We start from the raw sequence: 18,811 nt of genomic DNA on the forward strand, positions 1-18,811 counted from the left end.
GGGCTGTGACTTTCCCTCGCCACCCCTGCCCCTCGCAGACACTGAGGATGGTGTCCATGGCCCCACTGGGCTGCCTGGGCAGGGAGCAAGTGCGAGAAGCAGGATGCAGATCTCCTGGCCCAGTCGATGGGTGTGGGGGCAGCACCCCAGCAGCCTCCACCCACAGCCCACTCCCCACCACAGGGCAGGATGGCGCCGAGAGGCAGTCAGCAACGCACCGTCCACTAGTGAGGAAAAGCATCCACTTTATTACAGACCCCAAAAGCGCCTGTGGTAGTGCCAGGAGGACCACGTTTACATGGGATGTTTCCATTGTTCAGCAAGGGGAAGAGGGGAACAAACCCAACTGACTCTACTCACGGCTCTTTGGTGCTAGAAAACGTGGTGGTGTGGCAGAGAGAAGCTGTGGGTGAGAGGGGCACCAGCAGAGATGAGGGGGGACATCTCTGCCATCCACCACCACCCCCAAGACACCTGTGAGGAATTTGCGATGCATCTAGACATACACATACGGCAAATGCATTTTGCTGTCCCCCCCCAGCCTGCACCTACCTCGCCCCACTGAGCACCACAGAAAAGCCCCCACCTCCTGGCACCCCCAAAATGGTCAAACACCCTTTCTGCAAGGAGGGAGAGCAGGTCCCTGGGGGAATCAGCAACCGAAATCTCTTGGCTGGAGAGGAAGGAGGTGGGAAAGGCAACTGGTTCCCAGTAACTCAGACCCAGGCAGGAGGTGAGGCAGCCAGGTCACTGCTTCACTCCTCTCCTCTCTCAGCAGCAATGGGTTCCTTGGTCCACTTGTCTGTGACCTCCTGGCTGCCTGCATAGCCCACATCAAGCAGCAGGCCTGGGGCTCCCTCCCCGTCCCCTGTGACCTCCAGGTCCAGCTCCTCGAAGGAGGAGCCGCTAGCTCCTGACTCGCTGTAGCTGTGCTCGCTGCGGTTGTCTGCCTCCTCCCGGCCACGGCTGGCTGGGAAGGGCAGCAGGATGGAGGTGGCCACAGAGGTGTCTCTGCTGTCAGTTGTGGCCTCCATGCTGATGGAGCTTGTCTCACTCATGGTGTCGACCCCTGGGATGGAGAGAGAAGCAGAGGGAGTGAATGCTGCAGGAAGGAAGGGATGGGGATGGGGTGCCACAGACTTTGAAGCCACCAGAAACCTCAGAGATGTCAGGCCACAGTGGAGACCACCTCCTATCTCTTGTCACCTGCTATGGCCTTGAGACGTGACTGGGCCAAGACAAGAATGAGCTGGACTCCATCAACTTCCTGAAATCAGGGCACGCCCAAGGCAACACAAATGACCCCCCAAATTCCCAGCCACACCCTGGTCATGCCCTGGACCCACAGCTGCTCTCCACGCACACACCAAGGACCTGGCAAGCCCTTCCTTAGACTGTGTGTCTGTCCCTGGCATGGCACCACAAACAAGGCAAGGAGCAGGACGCTGTGCTGTGAAGGTGATGGGGAGCTGCAGCATTGCTTGCTTCAGCACCCAAGGGGATGGTGGCACATGGGCAAGTCCTCAGATGTGCTGCTGTCGAGGCAGGTGTACATCCAGCCTCATGCCAGGGCATCCTGGTGCCCTCAGCACCAAACATCCTGCTCCTGCTCCCTCTGTGGTTCTCCCACAGCTCTGGTAGCAGTGAGAAGGCAGGCAGGGCAGAAGCAAACAAGATTCCAGGCGCCAGAGGATGAGGGGAGCCTTCCCAGCTCACTCAGCACTTCACACAACCCAGCTGCCAGCCCACAGCACACCGTGTGACTGAACCCCTCCTGGGGGCTGCCCCTGCCTGCCCAGGCAGACCCCTCGGCCCACCGGCCCCTCCCCAGATCCCTGCCTCATTAGCTCCATCCACAACACAATTAAGGAGTCGACAAGGAGAGGAACGTGTCAGATTGAGACCAGCAGCTCGGTGCTGTTGCCTAAGCAACAAGCCAGGAGACAAAACCCTCCTGTAAAGCATTAATCATTGTTAATTATGACATCACAGATCCACGTGGTTAATTATGACATCACAGATCCACATTGTTAATTACGGCACAGCAGCAAACACTGGGCAGGCTCCTTCATCATGGCCCTCCCTGCTCCATCTTTTTCCCATTGCCTCACAATGCTGGGAAGTGTGTGCCAGGCTCTGTCACTTCCTAGCATCTCCATCCATGCCAAGCTGGACACCCCTGCCGAGAATCAGGCCCTGCACCAGGAGGGAAACCAGGAGGAGCCCTACATGGCAGCAGCAACGATGGAGGGCTGTGACTTGCTGCCAACAGGGCTGGGAAATGGCAAAGAGGATGGTGATGGCCATGGAGAGGTGCCCAGTCGGGAGAGGAGAGTCCTCTCCTCCACACTGTCTCCTGCCGGTGCAGCTGTGTCCTCAGCTGCTGGCACAGGGCTGTCCTAGACTCCCACAATCATTTCTAGCCTCCCCCAGCTCCTGCAGCAGGTGTGCCCAAGGCTGGGCTGTTCACCCTCCTCAGCTGTGTAGCAGCCACCGATCTCCTGGAAGAGACCCACCAAGGAGGGAAGTTTCCTTCCAAACATCCTTAAATCCCTTTTTGTACTGTTTTTCTTCTCAGCCTGGGTAGCTGCCAGGAGAACTGCTTGTAAATGGCAGTCCTCTGCCTTCTGAGCAGCAGCATCCCACGGTCCTGCCGGCTGAGTGACGGCTGCTCCAAGAGGACCGAGCAGCGGTAGCGGGATGAGAAGTAGCCAGGAAAGATCCACAGAGTGCACCCACTGCTTCATCCCACCTGGATGGCATATGGGCTTCATCCCACCCCAAAAGGAGCCTGAGCCTCCACCTTGGCCATAGCGTGCAACCGCTTTGCAGCTGGCACAAGCCAAGCCCTGGGCTGCCCACCCAAACGATGCCTGGTGACCCCCCCATGGAAAGGAGAAGAGCCTGCAGACACGCATTGCCTTTGCTGCAGCATCAGGGAGCACCTCGACACGGAAACTACATTTACTCTAAGTTAAAAAGGATGTTCTGCACACTGCGGTGAGGCGCTCACTGAAGGGGACAGCAGCCGCTGAGCAGGCAGCAGAAAGGTGGGAGATGCTGTCCCACCTGACATGACCTCGGCAGGGCAGTGGGTCAGTGTGGAGCCTCTGGGAAGACAGAGAGCTGCAGGGGTTGGAGGGGAGCATGTGACCCCCAAGGCTTGAAGGCAATTAAGGGTTTGCAAGATCTCTAGCGGGGATCGCAAAAAACAGTAAATCCAATTTGGCCAAGTTGGTGGCTGAGGTGACATGGACACATTCCCACCATGGCTTCATGACAACTCAGGTCATTCGTGGTCACCTTGTATTCCTTTGAAACCTGGGAGAGGAGTGACACTGACACCCCAAGCCGTGTCCTGCCTGAGCAGCAGCCCCCCCCTGTCACCCTGGGGGCTGTTTTGGCTGAGAAGCTGTCACGTAACCCCATGCCACAAAGCAAAGAAGCTCCTGAGGAGAGGAGCAGCGGCTCAGGAAAGGGAAGACAGGGACGAAGCTCATCTATACAGTGCTCCAAGCCACCACCATGGGAAAGCACTGCTGTCCTCGCTCTTGTAGCCTCCTTCCTCTCCCTTGCTCAAAGGGTGACAATAAATCGAGTCCTGTTTCCTTTCAGCTCGGCACTTTGTCACTGTTCTGTCACTTCTGATCATGTTTGAGCAGCCTCAGCTGGCGAATTTGCCCATTTCAGCAGCCTTGCTCTCCTCCGCGCAGGACAAGGCTGGCTCTGGCAAGGCCACTCAGCCTAGCCAGGATGAACGTCTGTGGTGGGCAGAGCCACAGACAGAGCTGCTGCTGCTGCTGGGGACTGTGCAGGGTCAGCTCTGGCAGGGGGATGTGTCAGAAAAACCCAGCTGTCCCAGCACAGCCCACAGAGGCCAGGCAGGCAGGCAGCACAGCTGGGGCTCCAAGAGGGCAACCAAAGCCCCACTGGAAGGGCAAGCAGGGATTCAGCTCTCATCTTGCAGGCAGAGGCTTCCAGCAGCTCTTGCACCCACTTGTCCATCCTTCCCTGCGCACCTTGCTTGGTCCTTCCATGAGGTATTGCCCATTCCTTGCATCCATCTTCCCAAAGACAGTCCCTGCACCAGCAAACAGACCAGGACCCCAGTCCAGCAATGCTTTTCCCTCTGGCATGCAGGGAGGTAGCAGTCACCCTGTGGAAACCCTCCTTGCACCTTGCTTCCCCAAGGACAGTATAGCCATCCCACTGTACCTTCACTCAGTAAGAACATGGAACTCAGGAAGTTTTCATTTGGGAAAAAGAGGCACAGCCTGGGGTGAAGCCACACCAGGAGGAGGAGCCCCACAAAGGCCAGGGCCACCTAGGAAGAAGGAAAGTCAAGCAGCCAACTCCAAGAGACCAGCAATGGGAACCACTCACCCCATGCTGTCAGTGAGCCTGGTGGGGAGCCAGCCCTCCCAGGCAGTTCATCCCTGTGCCATCCTAGGTACTGGCATCCCTAAATCCAGAATGAGGACTGGCTCCTCTCTTGCACGGCCCCAGTGTGACACTGATGCCTGAGCATTGCTCCCTTCTTGGTGCTCCCAGACCCTTTCTTTCCCCCCACTCCATGATATACCCATCAACTCTGCTGCTAACCACTAGATCAGTGCATTGCCAGGGGACACAGCTCCTCCGTGCTTGCCAAAGCTTGCACACAAGTCACCGGGAGAGGGGCTGGGGCTGGCAGACCAGCAGGAAGGCATGTCAGGAGCTGTGCACCAATATCCTTCTCACGATGTACAGGCAGGCAGAACAACCAGGGCCCTTCAGAGGGTGGAAGCAAGTAGGGATGAGGCAAAACACATCAAAGAAAGTGCATGCCCATGGTACTGGGGCTCAGCAGGTGATGCCATCAGTTGTACCTGAATGCTGCTGGACAGACTCAGCTCCAGGAAAAAGAGCACCTGAGATTTTGGGCAGAGCCACGTGCTTAGGAACCATCTGTGTTCATGCCAGCAAGCCCATGTGGAGAGGCTGCTTTTGTTTGCTTTCACCTTCCATGCGCCGCAGCAGGGTCACGCTGGAGAGCGCGCAGCTGAGAGGGAGCCGGGAGCGAGGACCCGCTGAGCGCCGAGCTGATGCCAAAGCCCCGGAAAATAATTAAGTGCAAAACAACTAATCGTGATTGACACTGGGCCCCTGGAGACCCGTCAGCCGCCTTCCAAAAATGCTTCCTGTCTTTCCGATGACCCTGGCGATGGCAAAGAAGGGACGGAATTGGTGCAGAGGCAGCCACAGCCCCCGGCCCCTTCCTGGCATGCGGAGTGTGTCCGTCCTCAGCAGAGCTGCCAGCACCCTGCTCCATGCGGAGCAGCAGCAGAAAGCAGAGACCCTAGACCATGTCCTACAGCCTTTGTGGCCATTGGCTTCACTCAGAGTCGCAGGCACCCAGCACCTCACAGGGTTAGCTCAGGAGCAAGGACAGCAGATGACAGCCTAACAGAGAGATGCGCTCCAAGGTCAGGAGGCTCGAGAAAACAAATCCAGGCTTTTCTTACACATCTAAGCCACTTGGTACTGTCTGGCACCAGCCACAATGACAGGTGAGGAGAAATGGCAACACCTTCCACTTGGAACTCCTCAAGTATTTAATTCAAGGAAAGCATAATCCAGCTGCTGGCAAGGAGTTTCATGACTGGACAGAGCTATATCCACACAGAGCATTATTCAACATGATGATTGCTCTGGAATCACACACTCAATGCTGTTATTTCAGTATTCTGGGAGGGGGGAAGAGTGGGTTTCATCTGCTGTCACATCAAAATCAAAAGCCCAAGGCTGCCATGCACAGAGCATCCTCAGCTGCCTTCAGGAGAGGAAATGGGGCTCAGAACCTTCCCAGTCTCCACTCACTCGGCGAGGCAGCAGCATGTCAAACCCCTACACCTGGATTTGTGCAGCCAGAGGAGCCAACTGCCACCATAAGGGACCACCACCCTCCCTCACTCTCCCAGAAGCATCCCAGCACTGCCTGAGCCTCCACAGGGGCTAGACCCAGAAACACTGTCAGCGCTGAGGTGGATCAAGAAATAACTCAAATCTATGCAATTAGGGTTGAGAGCGCGTTGCACTGACAGGCCGATGGGGACATTGCTGTGCCCACCCTCCAGCCAGCAGAGGAAAGCTCAAAAGCTGTCACAGACACCCTGGGATCTGCTGGGTCATAAAGATCTTATGGCTGTCGTGCCTCTTGAAGGGGCTGTGGCTAAGCAGAGCTTATCCTTGAGTGGCTGCCCAGTGAAGAAGGGAGTAAAAAAGATGGGAAAAGAAATGAGAGCGTTCTCTTTCTCCAACTCAGAGGTGGTTGCCCAGATCCCAGCACAGAAAATCGTTGTGAAGGGAGGACCAGTCTCAATCCCTAAGGCATCATCTTCAAGGAGTGTCCTCCAAGGTATCTCCAGGAACCAGCTGAGCAGCAGGGGAGATCTGCCAGCTGCCCCCTCCAGTGGGATCTCATCTTGCACTGTGGATCAGAAGACCCACACAGGATTTAGGCAGTGAGATGCAGAGCCCAACAAGACCGGTTGCCCCCTCCTACCTTCTGCCGCTGAACCAGGGGCAGCCCGAGGGCTACAGACCGAGTTCCAGGTGTTGGCAGGGCAGTGGCAGTGGGACAAGGATGCTTACTGGGCACTGTTTCTCTTTGCACAAGCCCAGCACCTCCCCACACCGTGCTACCCTCCACAGCTCTCAGCAGTTGAGCTGGCCCTGGGCAGTGTGACATCACAGGGGTGCAGGGACCACTAAGACCCCCAGGCAGGAGCTTCATAAGCAACTCAGAGGCTTGTCACATCCTCGGTCCCCTCCAAGGGCCAGAGCAAGGATGTGATACCCTGCCAGACCTAGTTCTGCCATTGTGCCCAGCAGTGACAACCACAGTGCAACATCCAAGTCCAACTCTTTAGTCTCAGAGGCAGGGCCAAGCTCACAGCTATTATTATTTTAAGCTGGTTTTGTGCAGACTCAGCAGATGACACTGGATCAGATTGCACCAACAAAAGCTCATCTACATGGCTGGAAGGGGAGGGGTGGCGGAGGAGCCGGCCCAGAGCTGCTGCCGGGGAGTCCAGCCCGGGGTCTCCCATGTGATGAAGTCCAACATCATTTGCTGTTTAAATTTGGGAAAACCTTCCTAGCCCTTCTTCCAGCAGGGCAGGGGACTCCCTCACCGCGGGTGCGCTGGCAGTGGCATCCCAGGGAAAGCACTGAGACAGCAAGGGTGCAGGGCAGCAGCTGCTCTGAGCATCCCTGGCTGTGCTGCAGGATTGCACAGGGGCAAAAAGGAGCACATGCAACTGCTGAAGGTGCTTCCCTGAAGCTGCTTTTGCACACATGTATCCTACCATCCCTCTCCAAAACCAAGGGGCAACCATGGGAAGAGGTCAGAGCGAGTGGGCTGTGAGGCACCTTTGGCCAAGCCAGGCTGGTGCCGACAGCAGCTACTCCAACACAAGGCAGACAGAAAGAAGAGCCAAGTGAGCACTGTGAAAAACACAGGACCACAAAGCACTGGGAAACATCTCCAATTAGACTCTTCAGTGCAGCGCTAAATGGACAGAGCTCCCAGAAAGCAATTCCCAGGCTTGCTTTTACACCACACGCGATTAAGAATTAAAGCAACCCAAACCTGAAGATGTGTTAAAACAAATGACCCAACTGCCCAGGAGGCGAAAGAGCCATCATGGATTTTTCATGCCCATTACACAAGCGTGGGTGACCCATGGGATGGGAGGAGGCAGCTGCCCCTGCCAGCAGCCAGTTTGGGCACCCCGTCCAGCTCCTGGGAATGCTCAGCTATCTGGCTCCCGCATCTCGCAGGCACGGGAGCACGTGGGCCGGCAATGGCAACTAGCATTTTGGGTTACTATAGCACTGCTGTTCTGCGCCTACAGCCATTGTGGTCCCTTCCTGTATGAATACATCCAGGCTCCAACAGATCTTGCTGAGCAGATGCTCTCAGGCAACTCCACCACCAGCTACAGCAACCTGGTATTTAAGCTCTTTGCAATCCCAATATGTAACAGATGAAGATGAGATCAAGGAAGATGTATATGACAAAGAAAAACAAGCCCAGCTGCAACCAAAAGCTGTGAGATACAGCTCTGCGCTGACAAGGGCCAGCGGCTCAGTGGCAGCTTGGTCCTTACCCTGACGTCACAGGGGTGCCTGGGTGCTCCCAGGGCATGGCATGACACCTCAGGGAAAAGATTGTTGGGGATCAGCCCAGGATGAGGGGAAGAGGTGGGCTGCAACTCGGTGCTTGGGCACTAGGTGGGCACAGGTTGGACCCTCTCTGTTCAGGCAGCAGCACTGGGAACACCAGGACACCCACCTTCATGAGGACTGAAGCCAACTGAAGATGGAGCCCGTGCGCATGGATACCTGTGATGTCTGTCTGGGCGTCCTCAGCCTCAGTTGCAGCAGCCCTGCTCTTCCTCTCCAGTTCTTTCATCTCAGGCACATAGAAGTCCCCTTGGCGGGCAAGGGGACACACAAAATAGATGCGGTCCTGCTTGTAGATCTCAATCCGGGGGTGGGCACACAGCTTCCTCTCCTGAAAGACAGCAGGCAGCCATGAGTCAGAGATGTGCCCTTGCCTCCTACCCCAGCAGGCCCCAACCACACAGACCTGCTGGTCTGGCTGTGTCACAGACTGACCCGCTTTGCCCACTGACATGGAGGCCCAATGAGAAGCAGTGGGCCCCATCTCAAAAACACAGTGCTGCTTTCCCTGTCACAACAGCCCCTCACGTACCAGGGCAGGCAGGTTTGGCTCTTCAGGTATGGAGCCAGCTGGACTCAAGGAGGAGATGCCCAAGACCACGGGAGACTCATCTCCCCCAGTTCAGCTTTGGTTTTGATGTGCTCACTTTGGGCTGGATCAAGGGGTTTCGGGGAGCCAAGCAGCTGCTTCACATGGACCTGCCAAATCTCCAGTGCCTCCTGGCAGCACAGCCCCACGAGCAGGCGTAGCACTTCTCCACTAATTAATATAATCCAGAGCCGACAGCTCAAGCAGCTCCTTTCAGAACGGCGAGGGCAGAGGGAGTAGGAGATGAATCCTTGACATTTCAGACAAGTCCCTCTCCTCCTTTTCCTCACCCCACCTGCCCCTGGCAGCACTCTTCAAGACCTCAGACCCCCAGCCTGTCAGGGACCCATGACAGGGGCATGTCCTCCTGGCTTGTGCAGCCCACGCCAAGCTGGGACTGTGGGGACTCTCGGGGTGCCGGGGCCGGGCTGGGGAGCAGCTGGACCCCTCCTGCCACCCCCTCCTCGCCCGCCTGCCCGCCAGCTGCTCACTGGCAGAGGGGGCGGCTGATTACAAGCCGGGTGAGAAAGGAGAGTGTCTCTTCAGCATGTCTTCTTTTTCTTTCATTCCCTCTTTCAAATCACTGACAGCTTTTATTTAACCCTGCAACCAACCCTGATTATCATCCTCCTCCTCTTCTCTGCCCTAACTATCTTCTTCCACCCTCTTGCCCTGACTATCCTCTTCTTCTCCGACCCAACAATCTTTCTCACTGCCTCAACTATCATCATCCTCTCTGTCATGTCCTCCTGATGTGGCTTGCCCAGACATTCCCTAGCAGGGTCCCCATCCCTTCAGGATTCTCCATAGCCAGGGCTGGCCCTGCTCCAAGGATGAGCTCTATGGACACATCAATCATGACCTTACAAAAGCCTGTTCATTCCTGACTCCCTTCACCCCTGGGGATGGACCAATGTGATTAAGAATCATTTATTTCCCAGGCAAATGCTGGCACTGGGTAGGACCCACAATCTGAGCTAACACTGACCCTCCCTGGCGCTGGCAGCCAGGCCACCTGGAGAGCCACCTCCACACTGCCAGGATGCTGTGCAAGCAAGACAGGGAGAAAATCCCACATGAACAGTTTTTGGAGTCATTTTCCTGGGAAAGCCTGTAGGAGCTGGCAATGCAGACCCCTAGTTTACCCAGCAGCACCACAGTGGCAGAAACATGACCCCAGCAGTAGCTTTACCCATCCCAGCACCTTTGAGCCTGAATTTCAGCAGAGTCCCTCCTCCAGCCAAGGAGGAACCCCACTGGCGATCCTGGTGCCGCGGGGACGCTCAGGGACAGTTGGGCTTCCAAGGCGCTTGGAGCCCGGAGTTCCCACTCGCGGGCAGGTGAAACACTGAGGCCTGCAGATCAAAACTGTATTAAATAAAAACAAGCTGGGCTGTTTTTAGCAGCAGAGCAGAGGCGGCTCATATCACTCCTGCTTTTTCAGCAACAAAGCAGACAAGAGCCCTCCCCGCCGCTCTGCCCCTTTGCTCTACCAACCACAAGCCCATCCGCCAATCTTCAGCTCGGCTCGTTATTTTAGGTTACTGCAGCACACACCAGAGATGGGTATCTCCAGGATTTGCAGGGCTTTTTTGGATGCATCCAGCTGCCCCTCCACCACTTAATGCAGACAGGGACAACTCAAAGAACCTTAGAAAAAAGAGACCTCTGCTAAATTCGTATGAGGTCTCTAACTAGTCTAAAACCTCGGGGCTCCAGACTGGCCTCCAAGACATTGCAAGCTGACTTCCCAAAGCCCATCCTGAGATTCCAAAAGAGCAGATTTTGGACATACCTTCTCCCTACAATTTATTCTAGGCTGCTACAACTTCCCTTCTGATTACACAGTCATAGTAGTGACTCCCCCAAAGCACAAACACCCCCTCCACCTACATGAAATGTGGGAATCATGGCTTTTTAAGGAATAAAAACGCACACGTGTGAAGAGCAGGGTCCTGGGCTGGATCTCAAGCCAAATGTTGCTTCACACTCAAGGATTATCCTATAAGAGAGATAAGGATGCTCCACCCTGCCAGGGTGGGAAGCAGCTCTATCTCTGAAGCCAGAGGAGTCCAGGTGCATTGTAGCCAAAACCCATGGCCAGTGACCAGGTTGGCAGGATGACACTGAACTGGATGGACACTCACTGTCAATACCCATTACAGGCAGGTACAACACTTGACTTCTTCTCAAGTTACCCAGGGTTTTCCCCACAAACAAATGGAGGGAAACCAGAGCCCAGTGGTGCTAATTTATGCCTGCACATATCAAGCTGGGAGCCAGGCTAGTGAGCCGGCCTCTGCTTCTGTGCTACTTCTAGAGAAACCCAGCTCCTGGCAGAGCTGCTGCAGAGCTCAGCACTGGCAGGTAGGCTCAGGAGAGGACAACATCCCCAAGAAGGAGCAGGGAGGTGGCAGCTTGGAATGCTGTCTTGTCCAGCCTGGGACAAAGGGGTGAAGCTGCATAAAGATTTGAGGAAAGGGCAGAGGCAAGGAGGTGGGGAGCCAGGCCAACAGAATAAGGGGATCATCCAAAAAGTGGACAAGGGGATCATCCCAGAGAGATCAGCCTTGTGATCATACCAAAGGAGACTAGGAAGCAGGCAGAGGCCAGGCAAGCACAGTGCAGCAAAGTGCAACCAAGGGGCTGGTGTCAGCACAGGACAGAGCGAGCTTGGGATTATCCCAGTGGAGAGAAAGGCTGCAAGGCTGCTGCATGTCAAAGAAACAGCTCAGGGAGACTGGAGAACAGAGTCCAAAGGCAAAGGCATAAGCAGAGAGAGAATTAGTAAAAACTCAGCAACATAGCAAAACAACAGAGGCTCAACAGGCAAAGCTACACTGCCGCTGAGAAGGGAGCCCCTCGCTAGCTGTGCCGCTAAACCAACAGATGGAGCAGCAAGGGGGATGTGGAGCTTGCAAGGCAGAGCCCTCAAGTCAAATCCAATGCAGTCTCACACGGACGAAGGAGCTCAGCGAGAGGTGAACAGTGGGACTCCGACAGTGTCAGGGCCAGGCTGATGGCTAGGACAGCAGGACCAGTAAGTAGGGCAGGGAAGAGGACTCGTCCCTTCACAAGGTCATGTGGTGCCACCTTCCTCCTCAGCCTCTGCCGGGAGCTCTCCCTTCCTGTAGCCAGTAAAGACAGAGGCAGCAGTACACAAAGCTATTTCTATGTAGGACTCTCCACTGAGCATCTGAAGCATGGGATTCATTGCACACAATCCATACAGCCAAGCTACACATACACAGCAAAGGCCAATGCAACCAGAGTCCACAAATTCAGTCCCAACAGGCACAGCAGGTCCAGCATACTCCTGCTGTGTCAGACCCCCTGCTTCCCATGAAGTCAACTCCTTCTTGGCCCATCCAAGGACTATGGTGGGGTGCTTCTCACCACCTTCTTGGGAACAAGGGTTTATGTAAGGGAAGACTTATGCACTCCTCTCTTCCAGGTGAAACAGCACCCTGCCCAATCCTTACCCCCAGATTGTTTCCAAATCACCAACCACTGACTCCCTGTAGGACTTTCTTCTTCAGGTTGCTCTCACCCCTCTAGGAATGGAAAATCCCCTGGCCTCTTGCATCAGAAAGGATGACAGGATTATGCACTGAACCAGCATTTTGGGAGACCTTCCCCAGCAGCAGGATGTGACACACCCCGGCAGCACAGATTTCCCACTCCCTACATGTCCATAAGCCCCCACTGTCTGCCCATGGAATGGCTCAGGCATGGCCTCCCAGAGAGAAGATGCTCCCACTTCCCTGTGTGGGCAGGAGACCAGCTCTGGGACTATGGGACACGACAAGGTGGCTGAGACATGACCTGCAGTCATTAAAATCCCAGCAGAATGGTGCAAAGGCGGATGGAGGCGGCAGGGTGCTAGCATCACACCATGCCCCTCAGCACCTGCTGGGAAGCAGAAGGTGAGCTGGGGCACTGCGGGGACAGGCTTTGTCACTCTGTCAGGCTCGTCTGCTCAGGAATTCAAATGTCACCAACTGGATCTGCTTCATCTCCCACTGCTGGAAGAATTCATCTTGTTAGAAGACCACAAACGAGCCTTGTGGATGCTCTCTGGCTCCTCGCCATGCCTGAGCATGCTGGTGATCAGGCTCCAGCTGAACTCAGAATATTTATAGGGCTGCTGGGAAGGCAGTGGGGAGGCAGCTGCTCTCCTCACCCCACTTCTGGCCACAAGCCTTCTGTCTCTACAGCCCCCTTGACTCCTCACCATAATGTCCTGGCATGGCTCACAGGGTGATGGTTAAGCACACCAACCCTCTGAGTCACTGTTTCGGGGCTGATGGCTGTGGGAGCAGTTGGGGAGAGGCTTTTCATGTCACCACCAAGACTCCTGCTGGAGCTGGGCCGAGGGCTGAGCTCCCCATGCTGCCCAGCAGCTCCTGGCTCTGCTACAGAGATGTCTGCCTCATGCCACCAGTGTGCCATATATACACAGCCATTGGCTGTGCCTGTCACCCACCTCTGTCAGAGGACCTTCTGTCTGCAATGCATGAAAAATATGCCCATAAAACCCAGCCAGGACTGGAAAAGCCATGGGGAGCAAGCTCCCCCTCTTCTCCCTCAGGAGCAGGAGGCCCTCTGATCTGCTATCCCAGCTGCCAGCCAGGGATGCATGCTCCAGGGATTGGCCCCTGGGCACTGCCAAAAAGATGGAACAGGCTAGAGCCTGCCCAGAGCCACTGGGAAAGCAATAGTGCAGGATCCATTCTAAGCATCAACTTCTCTCTGCATAGTCCCAACAGAGAGCACAGCTGCCCAGAGGGGCTGATGACCATGTGGCTGACCCTGCACCAGCAGGGCCCAGACTCAAGGAGAAGCTGGGGGTTGGTAACAGGGGTTTGTCTTGATGTCAGTTTGGCATACTGTGCCCAGAGCTGCCACTCACCCCTGCTCTGATGGCAACAGGATGTGCTGGTGCCATCAGAGGGAAGCAGAAGGGTGCCAAGCACATGGAGCCAGCTCCATCCACATCCTGCTGTGACCCCAGAGCAACACCAACCACATGAGGGGTTTTTCCGTAGGCAGTTGGAGTCAGCCCACTGCCAGGTTACAGCCAGGTCCACGCTACCAAATTTGACCATCAGCCTCAAGTAGGATTTGCTCAATGCCAGCAATGCAGAGTGGGTGCCTGGCTCAGACTCTGCCCTCTGGGAAGCACATGGTGGGTGCCAAGGGACAACCCTCCAGCCTCCCTGCTGCATCAGGGCTCCCCTCCCTCTGTTTATTATGCTGCCCCACCTGAAGGAGGAAGAGAGAGTGGGTATGAACACATGGGGGACTTTTACCTATCACTGGGGATTGCTGCCTCCCAGGGGGGCTCACCAACATCCCCCCAGCCAGTCAGAGTATCATCACACCCCACTGCCCTGGGCCTCCCCTTGCCTATGCTGCCGGCACTGGTTAGCGCCGGCAAGTCAGCTGGCACTTGGCAGAGTGTAGGGGGACCCCGAGGGGACCCATCAGCCCTGTCCCTGCATGCCAGCAACTCCTGCCTGCTCAGACAACATGACTCCCCCACATCTTCCTTTCTGCTGGAGACATCCATCCTCTCCTCTCAGTGACGGGGTCGGCCGCTTCAATCCCAGGCATTTTAAAGAAACAACAAAACCGCGTGGAGCTGAAGGGCCCTAAATCAGTTGCTAAAATTAAAAGCTGAAACTGAGCCACCAGCTAGGACTGGAGGGAGCTTGCTGTGTGCCACATCCTCCTCGCTTCCTCACACGCTCCACGCTCGGTGTGTCATCCCCGCTTATCTTAGAACACGGGCGCTAGGTAGTCCAGAGAGGCGTTGCAAGTCAGCTTGAACAGCACCCAGAGCCCTTCAGCGCTCTCCCAGTTCAGCCAGGGCACAGACTCCTTGTTGGGCCATCCCTCTGTCCCACACCCAGGTTGGGAACATCCCTGTTTCCATTTCTCCTTGCCCAGACAGCAGTTTGCAGTTAAACACTGCTTCAGTCTCACATCTGAGCTAATGAAAGCAAAAAAAATAGAAGCACCCCTTCCTCCCCGAGTTTCAAACTTGATTTCAATGTGTGTTGGCAGCCCAGAAAGCCAAGTGTCTCCTGGGCTGCACTGCAAACAGCATGGACAGCAGCTTGAGGGAGGGGATGCGGGGACGCTCCCCCTCTGCTCTGCTCTGCTCTCACGAGAACCTACCTGGAATACTGCCTCCAGCTCTGGGGTCCCCAGCACAAGACAGTCATGGACATGTCAGAGCCCCTGTCCAAGGGCTGGAACAACCCTGTTATGGAGACAGGCTGAAAGAGTTGGGATTGTTCAGCCTGGAGAAGAGAAGCTTCTGAGATCTCATTGCCTTTCAGTACCTAAAGGGGACTTGCAAGGGATGGGGACTTTTTACCAGGCCCTTTGCAGGGCAAGGGGCAATGGTTTTAAACTGAAAGAGGACAGGTTTAGATTGGACATAAGGAAGAAATGGCTTGTGATGAGGGTGGTGAGGCACTAGAACAGGTTGTTCAGAGAAGCTTTGTATGCCCCATCCCTGGAAGTGTTCAAGGCCAGTCTGGATGGGGCTTTGAGCAACCTGCTCTGGTGAAAGATGTCCCCGCCCACAGTATGGGTGGCTGAACTGGATGACCTTTTGAGGCTCCCTTCCAAACCCAGCCCTGATTTTGGTCCACCTTGCTGAGCCTCAGCCTGACCATGGGAGGCAGGGATAAAGCCTGGGGGCTGGGGGCTGCCTGCCAAGAGGCAGAGGTCAGCTGGGGTTAGGGAGAAGCCACTGGCCCAAGAGACGGTTTGGGCAGAAGGGAGAACAAATTGCCGGGGGGAAAGGCAGGCAGACATGCTTTACACTAGCAATACTTCATGTACCAAGGAAACCCCAACATGACCCCAGCCCAAGGAGGGTGCACATGGAGCTGGGCAGGCCCTGCCTCCCAGTGCGATGGCACTCAGAGCCAGCTCCAGCACACAGCACAGCCAACACCAGGCTGCACAACAGCTGCTGCTTCCCAGACTGGAGAAACTCACATTTCAGGGGTGGTGAGACTGCTCCCACGCACGTGCACTTTACTTTCAAATCCTCTGGGCTGCAAGGTGTTTCAGAAACAGAAGGTGATATTATTGCAATCAAGCAAAGGCCATTTCCGTCAGCCAGCAGGAAAAACGAGCGGCACCACCAGCACTAGAAAACAAAGTCTCGCCAAAGGATAACAAATCCTCCAGGTAGCAGAATACAGCGCCTGGCAATTAGCACCTCCCACGCCATCAGCATCCCTCCCTGCCCTCTGCACTCGCACACTTCCCCCGCTTCCCGCAGCAGGCCCCCGTCCTGCCTCGCAACCAGGACACAGCGCCCTGCCGACGTGGCAGCACCATGGCTTCGGGACAGGCAGGTGAAAATCAGCCCCCGAGATCCTGTCTGCACCAGTGAGAGGGAGCAGGAGTGCGTTTAGACCGTGGGAGCCGTGAAACACCAGGCATGATAGCTGGGAGAGTTTTTCATTTTCACCTCGGTGAAGGCAGCCTGGCATGCAATTTACACCTTGCCCGCCCGCCCGCCTGCGCTTCCCGGGGCCAGATCACCCAGCTGCTCCCATGGCTCTGCCGGGGTGGAAACGGCAAAGAGGCAGCTGCCAGGCACGGCCAAATTGAGAGGCAAAGGAAGGAGCCTGGGTGGGTTGGTGGCTTCAGGAGGTCCCAGCAGCCCGAGAGGGTTGATGAAGACCAGGCACAGGCTCCCAGATCACTGCTGGAAGCTGCTGTTAAGAGTCACGAATACTTTTCTCCTCCATGGGATGGAGATTCCTTCCTGACCTCCAGTATAAGGGAGTAACCTCCAAGCCCTGCCTCACTGCAGGTGCAGACACGCTCTGGACCTCCTCCCCTTTCAGCACCTACTTGAGCTGCAAGAGAACTTCTGCGGCATGTACAGGAGCATCCTCCATCTTCAGAGATGAGCTGGGCAGCAAGACTCAGCAAGATAAAACCTTTCAGAAAGTAGCCATAGGCAGTCAGAAACCCCAGTGTGGGAGACGGACAAGCCCTGGTCAAAGCTGACCGCCCAGACATCCTCAGGTACGTTAGTCCATGTGTTTCCAGAGATGTATCATACTGCCCCCAACTATGGGAATGTCACCTGCAGAATACAGAGCAGATGGTGCAAACACACACAATTCATGGGGCTTGGGTCCCCCCCGGTGTTAGTTATTTGGTGGTAATTAATCCTGAGCAGAGTTTCAGAAGTGAAGCAAACTTTTGCATGAAAAGAAGATTAATTTTCCTGGAGACTCGGTGCTTTTTACATCCCCAAGTTCTGTCTTGCTCCCGTACCCACCATGGGTAAGTGAAGCCAGCTGGGCAGACAGTTCCCACCAGCTTCCCAAAGCTCCACTATATGTTCTCACACTCTTCCTCCTACCCGACCCCACTATATCCCATTCTCTCCTCCCCCCTCCTCATCATTACCACACACAAGCTCTCTGAACGAGACTTTGGTTTTAACCACTCTGAAAGCTCAAACACTGGATTTTCATTATAAGACAAGAAATCTGTGCAAATCCACATAATGTCTCCTCTCCTGAGGATCCAGTTCTGAGTTCCTAGGAACTCCATCACTATGGGAGCACACAGGTCAACAGCTGCACATAAAAGGAGGCAGATGAGACTGTGGGAGAGGAGGACCACAGCTGGAGAGGCCTGCCTCTGCTTCGGAGAGAGCATCTCCAGGGACCAATGCTCTCCTCCCAGCCCTCAGAGGATGCTTCTTCAGCATTAATAGCAAAGCTGAAGCGGTTGATGCAATGATCTCTGCCATCACGGATGACTGGAGAAATCGCTTTGCCTGCTCTGTTGCCTCAGCAAGGCTGCCAGGAGCAGCAGCTGTGGCAATTTCTCTGTCTCCTGTCAAGGCAAGGCCTTTCAGGAAAGGGACCATCACCCAAGATGTTTTCCTGTCTGTCCTGCCCTGGCCAGGCAGCCCACTGCACTACAGTCTCCCATCCTACATCAAACATCATGCAGGTAGAGCCTCTTTGAAACACAGGTCTTTGTTAGGCTCCTCCTAGCCCAAACCTAGAGTAATGCTCCCCACCCTCCCCTGAGATACCTGGCAGCAGGTGGTTTCTTGTGGTAAGAGGTCTGCTTCCATGGCTAACTCTATGCTGAGAGCCTGGAGGGCTTCTCCTCATCCAGGTGGACATTCTCAACCCACCCTGATTTTCTCCACAACTACCACTTGCTTGAGTACCTGCCCCTCTACAACAGAGATGTCCAGTGGCTTGTCATTCCCAGCCTTCTCACACATGTCCTCGCCTGCAACGGGTCCTGTGATGAAATCCTGGTGTGGCAAAGCCAAATCACCAGAGATGGAGCAGGTGCAGCAGTGACTGGCTCCCATAGCACATGGGGGCTCTCAGTCATCTGAGCCAAGGTTTGGGCTGCTCCTTCCAAATCTCAACCCTTTCCTCTTGCTCTTTGGATTACAGGCACCTCCAGCTGCTATTCCACAGCCTGTCTGTCACCAGGACAAACTCAGGACATGTGTCACATTAATGCCCCCCCAAAGAAAATGGTGCAGTGGAATAAATACCCTCCCTGTCCCTACCTCCTTGAACAACCTTGTCTTTCTGCAACGCCCCCAGTTCCCAGGCTTCATGGAATATATTTCACGATGAGCTAAGCTCAGCCTCACACCATCCCTTCACAGCTGAGAAAGCCAAAAAGGGAAGCTGAAGAACCTAACCTCGCTGAACTTGCACAGATAAAGTCACCAGCAGCCCAGGGCAAAGCCGCGATGCAACCGCCTGATTCCCAGATAAAATAGGCCTTCCCTGCCCACCCATGGGGACTTACTGTCAGGCTTATCAGCCTCACTTGGAAGGCAAGGAAAGTCACCAAAAAGGAAGACTGAGCAGGTTTCAGACTGGTTTGCTGAGGAGGAATAGGCAAGATGATCACGACGTCCATAAGCACGTCGCAAGTACAACGCGTTGGCATATCTGACGT

General features: G+C 55.2%; 1 protein-coding gene across 1 annotated transcript; it reads right to left on the bottom strand.

Annotated features, from left to right (window-relative positions):
* Window positions 1-228: 228 nt before the first annotated feature.
* Window positions 229-11,812, bottom strand: LOC103804825 (testis-expressed sequence 264 protein-like; the record flags this gene model as incomplete). Its single annotated transcript, XM_009077455.1, has 3 exons — window positions 229-1,069; window positions 8,389-8,560; window positions 11,776-11,812. Coding segments are annotated over 3 exons (523 nt in total), but the record flags the coding sequence as incomplete, so codon positions are not given.
* Window positions 11,813-18,811: the final 6,999 nt, after the last annotated feature.

The sequence above is a fragment of the Acanthisitta chloris genome, unplaced genomic scaffold (assembly GCF_000695815.1).
Source record: "Acanthisitta chloris isolate BGI_N310 unplaced genomic scaffold, ASM69581v1 scaffold13146, whole genome shotgun sequence".
In the NCBI taxonomy this organism is placed as follows: Eukaryota; Metazoa; Chordata; class Aves; order Passeriformes; family Acanthisittidae; genus Acanthisitta; species Acanthisitta chloris.